General features: G+C 39.3%; 1 protein-coding gene across 5 annotated transcripts in view; it reads left to right on the top strand.

Annotated features, from left to right (window-relative positions):
- Window positions 1-13352, top strand: part of VPS13D (vacuolar protein sorting 13 homolog D) — a 349290-nt gene that overhangs the window by 85096 nt on the left and 250842 nt on the right. For all 5 annotated transcript variants that reach the window (XM_074218409.1, XM_074218411.1, XM_074218410.1 and 2 more), the window contains 5 exons: window positions 491-710; window positions 3460-3670; window positions 10816-10987; window positions 11150-11262; window positions 12428-12637. In XM_074218409.1, coding sequence (XP_074074510.1) covers window positions 491-710; window positions 3460-3670; window positions 10816-10987; window positions 11150-11262; window positions 12428-12637 — 926 coding nt within the window. The remainder of the gene's footprint in view (window positions 1-490; window positions 711-3459; window positions 3671-10815; window positions 10988-11149; window positions 11263-12427; window positions 12638-13352) is intronic.

The raw sequence follows: 13352 nt of genomic DNA, 5'->3' as shown, positions 1-13352 counted from the left end.
GGATCTTTTCAAAGGTGACTAATTTTATTATTCTATAAAACTAAGAGAAAAAGACATAGTGGGTGGAAAATCATTTTCTGATTGTAATAAATATGGGAAAGAAAAAAAAAGATGCAAGAGGAATCTGGTTATTTCATAGTATAGAAACACTATTGCAATTTAAAAGTCACAAATCGGGGCAGCTAGGTGGTGTAGTGGATAAAGCACCGGCCCTGGAGTCAGGAGTACCTGAGTTCAAATCCAGTCTCAGACACTTAATAATTACCTAGCTGTGTGGCCTTGTGCAAGCCACTTAACCCTGTTTGCCTTACAAAAACCTAAAAAAAAAAAATTAATAAAAATCACAAATCAGTTTTTGAATTGAATTCCAGGTGGTTCCTAAGTCCTGGGATTTCCTGAGAACATCAAAGACATCATAATTTTCATTCCTGCCCCTCCCAACCCACCCCCTAATTTCTGTATTTTAGTTTTATTTTTTTTTCAATCTTAGGAATCTGCCCCTTTGTCTTCCCCTTTGAGCACTCCCAAACACAGCATGAAGAAAACAGCAAGTGCTGAAGACTCCAAGGGTCCCCTGTCAGAGGGGCTCTTCATGACACCTGCTGGAACCAGCACGGTGCGCCTGAAGAATGAACCCACAGCCACTTCTCTGACCACTCTGCCAGGGCAGCAGGCTCAGTCCCCTGTTGGCCATGTGCCCAGTAGTCCAGGTGAGTGAACAAGAAAGCTACTCAGGAAGGGCAGGGAAAACAACCTTTTCTGACCAAGTGCATTGATTCGACTGCTGAGTACAGTCAGTCAAATATTTTGTCAGTTTGATGAAAGAGTTAAACTTTCCTCTGTTTTAATACTACTCTAGAGGACACAAGAGGTTTATACATTGGATGTCACAGGTGCCTATCTAGTTAACTGTTTCTAGTCTTCCAGGGAGGGGGAGTACATGTGCAGTCACCAACTAGGCAGGATGCAGTTGTTGAGTGACTGCTGTGTGCCATGTGTTGAGGAGCCAGGGATTTAAAACATAGAGCACTTGGGGAGTGTATCCAGAAGGCCCCTTTAGCCATGGGAGGAAGGGGAGTTAGTCTTTGGGAAGCTCTGATCATCGGCAAGTCTTTTATGATATTAAAGCCAACTTGTCTGCTCTCTTTTTAGTTTACACTTGTTCTGTCCACTGGGACCAGGGATAGCAATGTGATTCTTTCTCCTGTACTTTTGCTTTTCAAGTACTTGGAGATAGATATATGATCTTCTGACTTTCTTCTTTGGTCCAGAATTCTTTGCTATAATAGCAGCCAATTAGTGCATGTAGCTTTTCTTCTGTTAGTTCTGCAGAAGCCTTTCCATTTACCCAGTTTCTTATCATCAACCTGATTAAGTGATTTGGTGCTTAACATGCAGGGCTTCAGTCAACTTGACATCCATGGTTTTTTTTTTTAGGTTTTTGCAGGGCAAATGGGGTTATAAGTGGCTTGCCCAAGGCCACACAGCTAAGTAATTATTAAGTGTCTGAGGCTGGATTTGAACTCAGGTACTTCTGACTCCAGGGTCAGTGCTCTCTCCACTGCACCACCTAGCCACCCCCATCCATGATTTCTTAACAGTTAGAAGCAGAAACCTGTGGTATTAGAAGTGTGCAAGGCTTAGAAAGTGTCCCATTCATGCAAGTAGGCCAATGTGGAGTAATAGTCCAGTTGGTTCCATCTCTACTAGTAGTGCTTCCCTGATGGGGGCTGCAGGGGAAGTGGAGTCTGGGTGCTTCAACATCCCCTGACTTCCACTCAGCTCCTCAGGGGCAGGCAGACAACCGTCTGCTGTTCAGAGTGTTTCTGTCTCTTGCTTCCAGCTTTGTCAGTCTTATAGCTCTCTTTGGTGGTGGGTCTTTGCCCCAAACCTGATGGCCTTCTTGTGTGCTGCCTCCATCTGCTGTGGACTAGAAAGTTGAATGAACAAGTTTGTTAACATGCTATGTGGAGTCTCTGGGTGAAGTAAAGTGGTTGTATTTAGACTGAGGAGGCTCGAGGCGCCCTTCAATGATGGATGTGGTGAGCTGACACTCCTGACCTCTGAGTCTGCTCAGGGGCCGTCCTCCTCTCCCTGTACTTGCCCACTGGAGAGTGGGGAGTCATCATGGGTGCAGTTTGAGGGTAGGGGTCAAGAGTGTCATGAGATGAGAGAATGAGAGAAAGAAGGCTTAGGCTGGGGTACAGGGTAAGACAGGATGGTTTGACAGTAGGGAGTAGGCAGGGGTCAGCTGAAAGAAGAGGCTGGGTTCCTTTAAGACTGGAGACAAAGTGAGGCTTTGGGATAGCTTAAAACTCTTCAAAGATAGGAGGAGCCCTTCTTGATTTGGATGAAATCATCTCATTCTTAGGAAGAGGTCAACAGACTACTCAAAAATGCCAAAATAGCTCTTATTTGGAAGGAGAGGTGTCTTCTGAAAGATTGATGCAGTTAGGTAGATCAGGGGATGGAGCACTGGGCCAAGAGTCAGAGAGTCTAACATTCACCAGTTGTGTGACCCTGGGCAAGTCACTTCACCTCTTCTTGCCTTAGTTTCCTCTACTGTAAAATGGAGATAAGAACACTACCTATTTCCCAGGATGATATTTGTAAATCTTGGCATCTAGTAGGCAATTTAATAAATGCTTGTTCCTTCCCTCCTTTCCTCCCTTTTCTCTATGAAGCTTCCATCCATTGTTTCTATATCTGTTCTTGGAGGTCAGGTAGAACAAATATAATCTCTCTTCCACATCATAATCCTTAAACTATTTGAAGACTCTGTCCCCTATAGAGTCTATTCTTCTCTGGGACAAAGCATCTTGAACCCTTGATGGCATAGTATCTTCTCAACATCTTAGTGCCTCACCTTTATATTGTTCCTAAAGTATGGTGCCGGGGCAGCTAGGTGGTGCAGTGGATAGAACACAGGCCCTAGAGTCAGGAGGACCTGAGTTCAAATCCAGACTCAGACACTTAAGAATTACCTAGCTATGTGACCTTGGGCAAGTCATTTAACCCCATTGTCTTGCAAAACCTTCCACCCCAAAAAAAGTGTGATGCCTGTAACTGCATATATTAATTCGGTTCTAGTTTGAGCAGGGTAGGGTAGAACAGGACTTTCACATTCTTCTTGACATTGTGCCATAATGAGTTTCCTTATTCTTTCCAGATTGAAAGTCTTTAAGAGAAGCTAGATGGTCATTTGGTGAGGATGTTGGGGGGGGCGGTATACTTGGATTTGGGGCAAGACTAGATAACAACTGATGTCTCTTATTCTGACATTTTCTGTTTCTATACAAAGATCATTGCCTGGCTTTGTAGCTGGCCCAGGGTAGGGAGTTCAAGAGGTGAAAGGTACAAAAGGAAAACCAGACTTCTGGTATAGTCTTTCCCAGGCAAGGACTCCCTGCTTGGGAGTCCAGGGTTTTTAATCCTGTCCCTCTCTTTGGCCCTTTGCAGAAGATTATATTTGCTTGCTGGACTGTATTGTTGTGGATCTGCAGGACATGGACATCTTTGCTGCTGAGAGACAGCCCCGGGAATATTCTAAGGCTTTGGAAAATAACAGTGGTGATCTGACCTTTTCATCCTACTCTGTCAGACAAACAGGTGGAAGCCTCCTGACTGAGCCCTGTAGACTGAAATTGCAGGTGGAAAGGAATTTGGACAAGTGAGTTTTTACTCTTTGAGTAATTGTATTGATTGAATTCAATGAGCTAAACCCTGTAGATTGCCGACAGGCTCCAGGGGCCCTCATGAGCAGTCCCTTACAGCACAAAACAGATGTGGAGTAAGGAGAGACCCAAGTGCTCAGCCCGCTGTGGACATTTCCTCATTGGCTAACTACAAATGGGTTGTTTCACCTCTGCTGAGCCTTAGTTCTTTTTTTGCTGGAAAATAATGCCTACTTTAGCTTCCCCTTGGGGTGGTGTGAGGATCAAAGGAGATGACGCATGATGGAAGCTATTACTTTCATCATTATTACTTATGAATTATTTGTCCCAAGTCTCCAGGTGCTTTACCTGGAGCCTTTTGGATCAGTTGCATTATGTCATGTTCATTTTTCCAAGTTCATTCATTGGGACCAGTGCTCTAGTCTCCCATAATATTTTCAAATTCCTAGGAACTGGTTCACTTGTGTTCCATATGTCTGAGCTCCTACTTGAGATTGCAGTCTTGATTAAGAACAGCTATATTTGAAACTTGTATTTAGATGAAGGATGAAGGATACTGAAATAGTGAGACTAATTTTTTTATGTGACAATGACAAGTCTTAATACTTTATTCTTGTACCTTTTTCTTTTCTTGTTTTTTGTTTTTGGGGGTTTTTTTGCAAGGCAATGGGGTTAAGTGACTTGATCACAGTTACAAAGCTAAGTGTTAAGTGTCTGAGGTGGGATTTGTGCTTGGGTCCTCCTGACTCCAGGGCCAGTGCTCTATCCACTGTGCCAACTAGCTGCCCATCTTGTACCATTTTCAATTTAAAGTAGTTAAACTCCTGATAGTACTATTCTTTCTGTCTGTCTGTTTTCTTATGAAATGGCTGTTTTTAGGTAAATCATTATCACATTCTTAGTTTCTTTGAGTTATTAATACAATTTCTCTTCTCTCCTTAGAGTGCTATGTAATTCATTCTTTTCTGTTATTGAACTAATTTCTGGATGATTTTCAGTTATAGTTGCCTCTATCTGTATTTTGTTTTTACTTTCTTAGCATTCCTGCAAGAACTTTGTTTCTTAGAAATTAAGCCTTCTGTTTTCATTTCCATTATGCTTTTCTTAAAATGTATACCCTACCTATCTCATTATCTAAAATACATATACTGTCATTTGTTTTAATGAACTAGCACTGACAAAAACTTACTTAGATATGTGATGCTTAATTATCATTACTTATATTTATATAGTGCTTTAAAGGTTGTAAAGTGATTTTTTTTTTTTTAGCTTTTCAACAATCCTGTGTAGGTGTTATCATCATTCTATGCAGTAGGAATTGAGGCTCATGAGATTAAAAGATTTGACCAGAGTCCTGTAGCTGAGAAATGGCAGGGGCCTGGTTGGTGGGGGGTGGTGGGGGGTGGTGTGCATGTGCGCGCGTGCGCGCGCGTGTGTGTGTGTGTGCGTGTGTGTGTGTGTCTGTCTGTGTCTGTGGTGTGTGTGTGTGTGTGTGTGTGTGTGTGTGTGTGTGTGTGTGTGTTGCTACCTCAGCATGCTACCTCAGCACTGTTGCCTTCTTCAGTGACGCACATTATGTCAGACCTTAGGGCCTGATGATTCCCTTGGGGTCTGGAGCTCAGGGAGGTCATGTGGTTCGCCTGTGTTCCTGTCTTTACTTGTCTCTGTTGTCCTTAACTTAATCCTACTCAGTGCCCCCAGAACAGCTAGTCAGGTCTCTATTCTCTCTCAGTTTTTCACTGCATATTCAGGATATATCTGAGAAAACTTCATCACAGACATTTATAGAAGGTAGACTACTCTTTTTCTCCCTAATATTCTTCCTACCTTCCTCTCTTTTCCAGACTTACTTATGCCCTTTACTTCAGCTACCATTGTATTAAAAGCTTGATGTTTTCTCTTGACATCTTTCAGAGCTATAGTTTTCATAATAACCTAAAAAGGGCCTTTTGCACTTGGCTTCTGCTTAATATGAGTTTAATTAAGTCATCAAAGCAAACTTGGAACTATTTCAAATCTGTGAGTAAAGGGAACGTTTCATTTTTGGGCTAATAATCATGACAGTGATGCTATTTTTAAAAAAGTTATTTTTAGTATTCACTTATTTAAATTTTGAGTTCCAGATTCTTTTACTTCCTACAAGGCCTTTCCTGTGCATTGAGAGAGCAAGCAATAGGATAGCCATTTTACATGTGAAGTCATGTAAAACATTTCTATTTTAGCCATGTTAAAATAAAAAAATACCAAGAAGGATTAAAAAAAAAGTGAAAAAAATATGCTCCAGTCTGCACTCAGAGTTTATTCTCTTTCTCGAGATGGGTAGCATTTTTCATCATGGGTCCTTTGGAATTTTTGTGGCACATTATATTGATCAGAGCAGCTAAGTCTTTCACAGTTGTTCATCATTACAATATTGCTGTTTCTGTGGACAATGTTCATCCGGTTCTACCCTCTTCACTTTGTATCAGTTTACATAATTCTTCTTAGGTTTTCTGAAACCTGCTTTTCAGCTCAATGATATTCTATTGCAATCATATTCAGCCATTCCCCAGTTGATGTACATCCCCTCTGTTTTCAGTTCTTTGCCATAACAAAAAATGCTAATTTTTTTTTTTTTTTAGATTTTTGCAAGGCAAATGGGGTTAAGTGGCTTGCCCAAGGCCACACAGCTAGGTAATTATTAAGTGTCTGAGACCGGATTTGAACTCAGGTACTCCTGACTCCAAGGCCGGTGCTTTATCCACTACACCACCTAGCCGCCCCTAATATAAATTTTTTATACTTAGAGATGCTTTTTTTTTTCCTTCAGTCTATTTGGGATATAGACCTAGTTAGTGGTATCACTGGGTTTTTTAACTCTTTGGGCCTGGTTCCAATTTTTCTCCAAAATGGTTGGACCAGTAGCAATATGTCCCTATTTTTCCTTATCCCCTGCAGTATTTGACATTTTCCTTTTCTGTCACATTAGCCAATCTGATAAGTGTGAGGTAGGATCTCGAAGTTGTTTTCATTTTCATTTCTTTTATCAGTAATGATCTAGAGCTTTTTAAAATATAATGATTTTTAAATTATAATTTATAATGATTTTGAAAATATGATTTTTTTCCTTCTGAAAACTGCCTATTCTTAACTTTTGACCGCTTATTTTTATAAATTTGGCTGTTTCCTATAACCCTGATAAATGAGACCTTTACTAGAGAAACTTGCTATAAATTTTCCCCCAGTTTCCTGCTTTCCTTTCAATTTTGGTTACATTGGTTTTGTTTGTGATGCTAATTTTAGGTTTTTTGTTTTAAGTTTTTGCAAGGCAAATGGAGTTAAGTGGCTTGCCCAAGGCCACACAGCTAGGTAATTATTAAGTGTCTGAGACCAGATTTGAACCCAGGTACTCCTGACTCTAGGGCCTGTGCTTTATCCACTATGCCACCCAGCTGCCCCTGTGATGCTAATTTTAAAAGAAAAGAAAAAAAGATTAAGCATGATTTCAGAGTAAGAAAATTTGGGTTGCAGTAATTATAATTGATATTTATAGGATGCATATAATTTACAAAGTGCTTTATATTTATTGTTGAATATGGTCCCTAGAACTGCCCTGAGAAGTAATTAGAATGGGTGAGCAAGACGAGATCTAGAGGTAATATAGCTAGTAAGTGACCAAACTAGCCTTTGAACTCAGATCTTTTGACTTATATTTGATTTTTGCCAAGTAATGTTTCCCCTTCATGCATTCAGTTTGCAATTTGTCATTTGTTAGCTCTGTGACCTTTGTTAAGTTATTAAACTTCTTGCTTAGACTCAGATCTGCTGTTGGTAAGATGGCAGTGATATTAATGCTGGCAATGCCCAATTCTCAGGATTGTTGTGACAAAAATCTTCTATAAATTCTAGAGGGCTCCAGTAATGTGAGCATTTATTACTATTTCATGCTGTTATAAAATTTTCTTCTTTTGCCCAAGTCACTTCTCTTGAGTTCAGAACTTCAGTGTTGGTAGGGTCTTCCTTCAGGGTCCATCTAGTCCATCCCATCACACTTTAATGAGAATTTTTTTCTACACATTATCATCTAGCCTTTACTTGAAGACATCTGATGAAGAGTATATTCACCCCCTCCCAAGGGTGGAACAATCCACTTTTGGACAACTTTTGTTGTTAGAAAAATTTTTAGACTGGGTCTAAAAAAAAAAGCTTTCATTCATTGCTTTTAGTTCTGCTATCTGGAGTATGAAATATGAGTGGCTAAGAGATTGGTGCTGCCATCAACAGGGAAAATCAGGAGGAGGAGGAACTAGTTTTGTAGCTTGGCTTTAGACACATTTCCTTGTCTAGTGAGAAAAGAAAATTCAGTCTGGAGTGTAGGAGGGAGATGGAATAGAATGAAATGAAAAACATTTATTTCCATGATTTAGACATAAAGGGTGCTAGCAAAAGCAAATTAGGAGAGCAAGAATAGTTAACCTGTCAGATCTATGGAGAAGGGAAGAATATGACCAAACAAGAGTTAGAGAACTTTATGAAATGCAAAATGTATAATTTTGATTATATTAAAAAGTTTTTGCAAAACCCAGTATAACCAAGATTAGGAGGAAAGCAAAAAGTTAGGAAGCAATTTTTGCAAGTAAGTGTTTCTGATAAAGGCCTAATTTTGTAAATATTTAGAGAATTGAGTCAAAGTATAAGAATACAAGTCATTCCCCAGTTGATAAATGGTCAAAAGTTATATACAGGCAGTTTTCAGATGAAGAATTTATAACTCTTTATAGTCATATAAAAAATTGTTCTCAGGGGCGGCTAGGTGGCGCAGTGGATAAAGCACCAGCCCTGGAGTCAGGAGTACCTGGGTTCAAATCCGGTCTCAGACACTTAATAATTACTTAGCTGTGTGGCCTTGGGCAAACCACTTAACCCCGTTTGCCTTGCAAAAAAAAAAACACCTAAAAAAATTGCTCTCAATCAATTAATTAGATAAATGCAAATTAAAACAACTCCTACCAGACTGACTAATATGACAAAACACTAATGGATTGTTTGTGGAATTGTGAATTGAGCCAACCATTTTGGAGAGCAATTTGAGTCTGTGCCCAAAGGGCAATAAAACTATGCATCCCCTTTAATCCAGCAGTAACCACTCCTAGTTCTGTATCCCAAAGAGATCATAAAAAGAGGAAAGGACCCACATGTACAAAAATATTCATAGCAGCTCTTTTTGGTGCTAAAGATTAGAATTTTGGGGAATGGCTCAATAAGTAGTGTATGAATGTGATGGAATTCTTTTGTGCTGTAAGATGATGAGCAAGGAGATTTCAGAAAAACCTGGAGAAACTTAAATAAATTAGTGCTGGGTGAAGAGAGCAGAACCAGGAGATCATTGTACACCATAGCAGCAACACTGTGTGATCAACTACAAGAGATTTAACTCTTCTCAGTATTGATCCAAAAAAATTCCAAAAGACAACAGAAAGCACCATGGGAATCTAAATGTAGATGAAAAACATACTTTTTTTTACTTTATTTTTTGATTTGTTTTTATGACTTTTCACTTTTGTTCTGTTTCTTCTTTCACAACATGACCAATCTGGAAATATGTTTTACAGGATTGCATATATATCAACCTGTGTCAGATTGCTTTCCATCTTCAGAGAAAGGGATGGGAGGGAGAGAGCAAAATTTGGAACTCAACCTAAAACACTGAATATTAAAAACCATGTAATTTTATATCTAATTGGAAAAAATAAAGTACTACTTACTAAAAATCAAAAGAAAATAAACCCCTGAAAACAAAGGCTGGGAAAAAGATCACCCAAGTAGGAAGCTACAATTTGGAGAAAAAAGCAAGCTATACATAATAAATAGAAATAATGTTTTAAAAATATTCTGCCTTGGGGCAGCTAGGTGATGTGGTGGATATAGCACCCAATAGAGCACTGGCTCTGGAGTCAGGAGTACCTGAGTTCAAATGTGGCCTCAGACACTTAATAATTACCTAGCTGTGTGGCCTTGGGCAAGCCACTTAACCCCATTTGCCTTGCAAAAACCTAAAAAAAAAAAATTCTGTCTTAAAACAAAAAAATAGCATTAAGCCCTTGCTATGTACCAAACATGGGCCAAATAAGGGATATAGATAGGCAAGCAAGGCAGTTTCTGCTCTCAGAGAGCTCACACATTCACACTGGGAGACATAAAGGAAAGTTTAGTTCATGACAGTCAAATGATATTTAGGAGCTGGGACAGAAAGTATCAGGGTAGCTAGGTAGCAAGGGCCAGAGAGACTAGGGAAGCAATACAAGGCAAATGACTTGCATCCAACTGAGAAGGGGATATTCAGTCCCTGGTTGGAGCTGGGTAGTGAGGGTTGGATGAAGGAGACAAGAGCTCCATAGCTCCCTGCCATGGATATGTCAAATGGTATTATTCCTGATGGTCAGGCAGGGGAAGAAAATGTCAAGGCAAGAGATAAGATTTTAGAGTCAGTCACATGAGTAGAAAAAATTCCTAAGGAATCTAGAAAAATACATCAGAAGGCTAAGGAACGAGCCTTGAAAAACAAATTTAAGGTATAGGAAGATTAGCTAATAACTACAATCTTCAGTGATGAGTAACTTTCTATATTTTAGTAAATATAAAGGATTCATGAATAATCTGGACATTTTAATCTCTTCATTAGAAGCTAAGGTTAATGATCATGCCATGAAGGTGTTTTTGGACCATTTAAAGCTGAGAAGCAAAGCATTATTAACATGCTTGATAAATTCAAAATACATTCCCTCCAACAAAACTCAAATTGTTTGGGATATCTCATCACAATCCAGTGTACTGGTAACATCCTTTCTTCAGAGATAGTGAGACACAGAGAAGATTCAAGATTTCACAAAACCAGACTTAATTATATGCTCTTATAATCCCAGGCTTCTTCTTGCTCTCCCTGTTTTATTCTTATTCTGTAATTTAAATAACACAGCATTTATCACCCACTGCTTAAATTTGTCCAGCTCTTACTTCCATTTGACTCTGAGAAATGTCATTAACCAGGTGAAATCCCAAAGATTTTACATTTGGTGGGTCTGTTTCTTCTGTGTTGTCATACAAAAATGTCACTATTAAACTGATGATTTGCTATCCGTGGCTGTCTTTTCTTTTTTCCTAGGGAAATAAGTCATACAGTACCAGATATTTCCATTCATGGCAACCTATCCTCAGTTCACTGTTCATTGGATTTATGTAAATACAAGCTAATTCGTGGTTTATTAGAAAACAACCTTGGAGAGCCCATTGAGGAATTTATGCGACCTTATGATTTACAAGACCCCAGAATTCATGTGAGTGAAACCCTGTGTCATTCCCCAAATTATACCTGATATGTATCCTTCACATTCCCCCTAAAACAGAGGGAGTCAGAAACAAGTTGGTTTCTTTACTTTCTTCTGAAGATTTTTGAAAATATCTGGGCTATAGACTGACCATCATTTTTCCTTTTACAGACTGTGCTGAGTGGTGAAGTTTACACTTGTATGTGTTTTCTTATTGACATGGTAAATGTCAGTCTAGAACTTAAAGACAAAAAAGGAAAAGAAGGGGCTGGATCCTTGGCCAGGTATGACTTGAACTGCCATTTGCCACTAATTTGTGTTCATTAGAGTTTTGACAAGGCCTCTATTTGTTTACCTTAAGTGGTTGGAAAGGTACAACTGATAAAGCCAAAGTGCCAGGTGATTTTACTGGTAGGGGAATTTTGGTGTATAAATTTGCCTTTTCACATCAGAAAGCAGTACATAAGGGGTCAAGAGGGTTAGGAACCTGGAGGCAGCTCCCTGTGCCTTTTTCATGGATGTCCTATTTATGTTCAGTAAAAATGTCATTTTTGTACACAATTTTTTGATTTGTTTTCCTTAATGAGTCATAGTGACCCTTTAGGAAAGATGTAGTCATGCCCAAAATTGCTGATGAAGGGCCAGAATTGAAAGAGGCAGAAGGAGAAGTTTCTTGTTCCTATATAGTCAGTCCTTGCCCCTGGTAATGAGGTGATCTTCTCTCTGTGATCCTGAGATAATCGGGAGTGAATGGAATATCACATGTAGATTCTTAAGATACTTTTATGCATCTTTTGGTATAATAACTAAACCAGGCTTATTTAAAGGATATTGTAGATGGAGAGCCCACATGGAGATAATTTTTTAAATGTGGATTAAACTTGGCAAAGACCTCAGCTTCATCACTAGAGTCACACAAAATGACTAAAGGCAAGACATTTATAATTTCTGAATTTTCTCTCCTGTAATATGGAGAGTTGTGATGAGGAAAGCTCTCTTGTAAATCAAAAGCATTAAAAATGAGTCTTTTACCTTAGCTTTTCAGGATTATGGCAAGTAATTTTGATGCAAATATATTTGGGATATAATGAATTTGCGGTTTTAAATTTTTGTCATCATATCCCTGTGGAAAAAATCATCTTTGAAAAACAAGAACCCAAGACCTTGTGGGGGATTTCTGCTCAGGCTCAGATTGAGCTAAGTATCATCTGACATTTTTTCCAACTTAGAGTCCGTGAAAAAAAATAAGTCATTTGTTTGAGGTTACAGAAGTATCAAGTTAGAAGCAAGAACGAGCTGATTGTGCCTGCTGTCTCTAGAGATCTGATTATCCTTAGGAATTTTATATTTATATTTCAATTAATTTTGTGTTTGTGTGTGTGTGTGTGTGTGTGTGTGTGTGTATGTGGGAACTAGAAAAATCAGTGATTTTCATGTGCTCTCTCTTAGGTTCGACTTTAAGAAATGCAAGCTGCTTTTTGAGAGTTTTTCCAACCAAACCAAGTCCATAAACCTGGTTTCCCACTCTATGATGGCTTTTGACACCCGCTATGCCGGGCAGAAGACGAGTCCTGGCATGCCAAATGTGTTCAACTGCATCTTTCAGCCCTCAAAGAACAGCACAACCCAGGGGTCAATTCAAATTGAATTGCATTTCAGGTAGTGGGAGTGAAATTTTCAACTCTGGCTGCCTTCTGTGATGATCTGGGAATGAATCCAGGTTCTCCAATGCCTTCTCACTGACTGTGGTCCCTAGAATTGGGGATTTACTAAATGGACAGTTGACTGATTGCTGATTGGGAATCTGAGTGATTGGAGGAATAAGGAGCAGGGCAGGAACGGAAGGCCTCTGACTCCCATTCCTGCTTTACATTGCATCTAGTTGCTGTTCAAACTCAATAGGATTAAAATTTAGTTTATAATAATAATAAGAGGGGGCGGCTAGGTGATTCAGTGGGTAGAGCACCGGCCCTGGAGTCAGGAGTGCCTGATTCAAATCTCGCCTCAGACACTTAATGATTACCTAGCTGTGTGGTCTTGGGCAAGCCACTTAACCCCATTTGTCTTGCAAAAACCTAAAAAGAATTTTTTTTAAAAATTAAAAAAAAATTTATAATAGTAACAGGAAGCATTTATAGAGCCCTTTAACATTCGCAGAACTTTTTTACCAGTATTCTCATTTGATCCTTCTAGCAACCCTTGGAAGGAGGTGATGTTATTATTCCAGTTTGATAGATAAGGGACTGAGATTATGTGATTTGATAAAGGACACTTGGTGTCAGAAGCCATTTAAACTCAGGTCTTCCTGTCTTCAAGGCCCAGTTTTTGGCCCCCTGGTGCACCTTGCTACCTTTTTTCTCTCCCCCTAAGCTTG

Source organism: Macrotis lagotis, chromosome 1 (genome assembly GCF_037893015.1).
Source record: "Macrotis lagotis isolate mMagLag1 chromosome 1, bilby.v1.9.chrom.fasta, whole genome shotgun sequence".
Lineage (NCBI taxonomy): Eukaryota > Metazoa > Chordata > Mammalia > Peramelemorphia > Peramelidae > Macrotis > Macrotis lagotis.
This window is presented reverse-complemented; position numbering and strand designations above follow the sequence as displayed.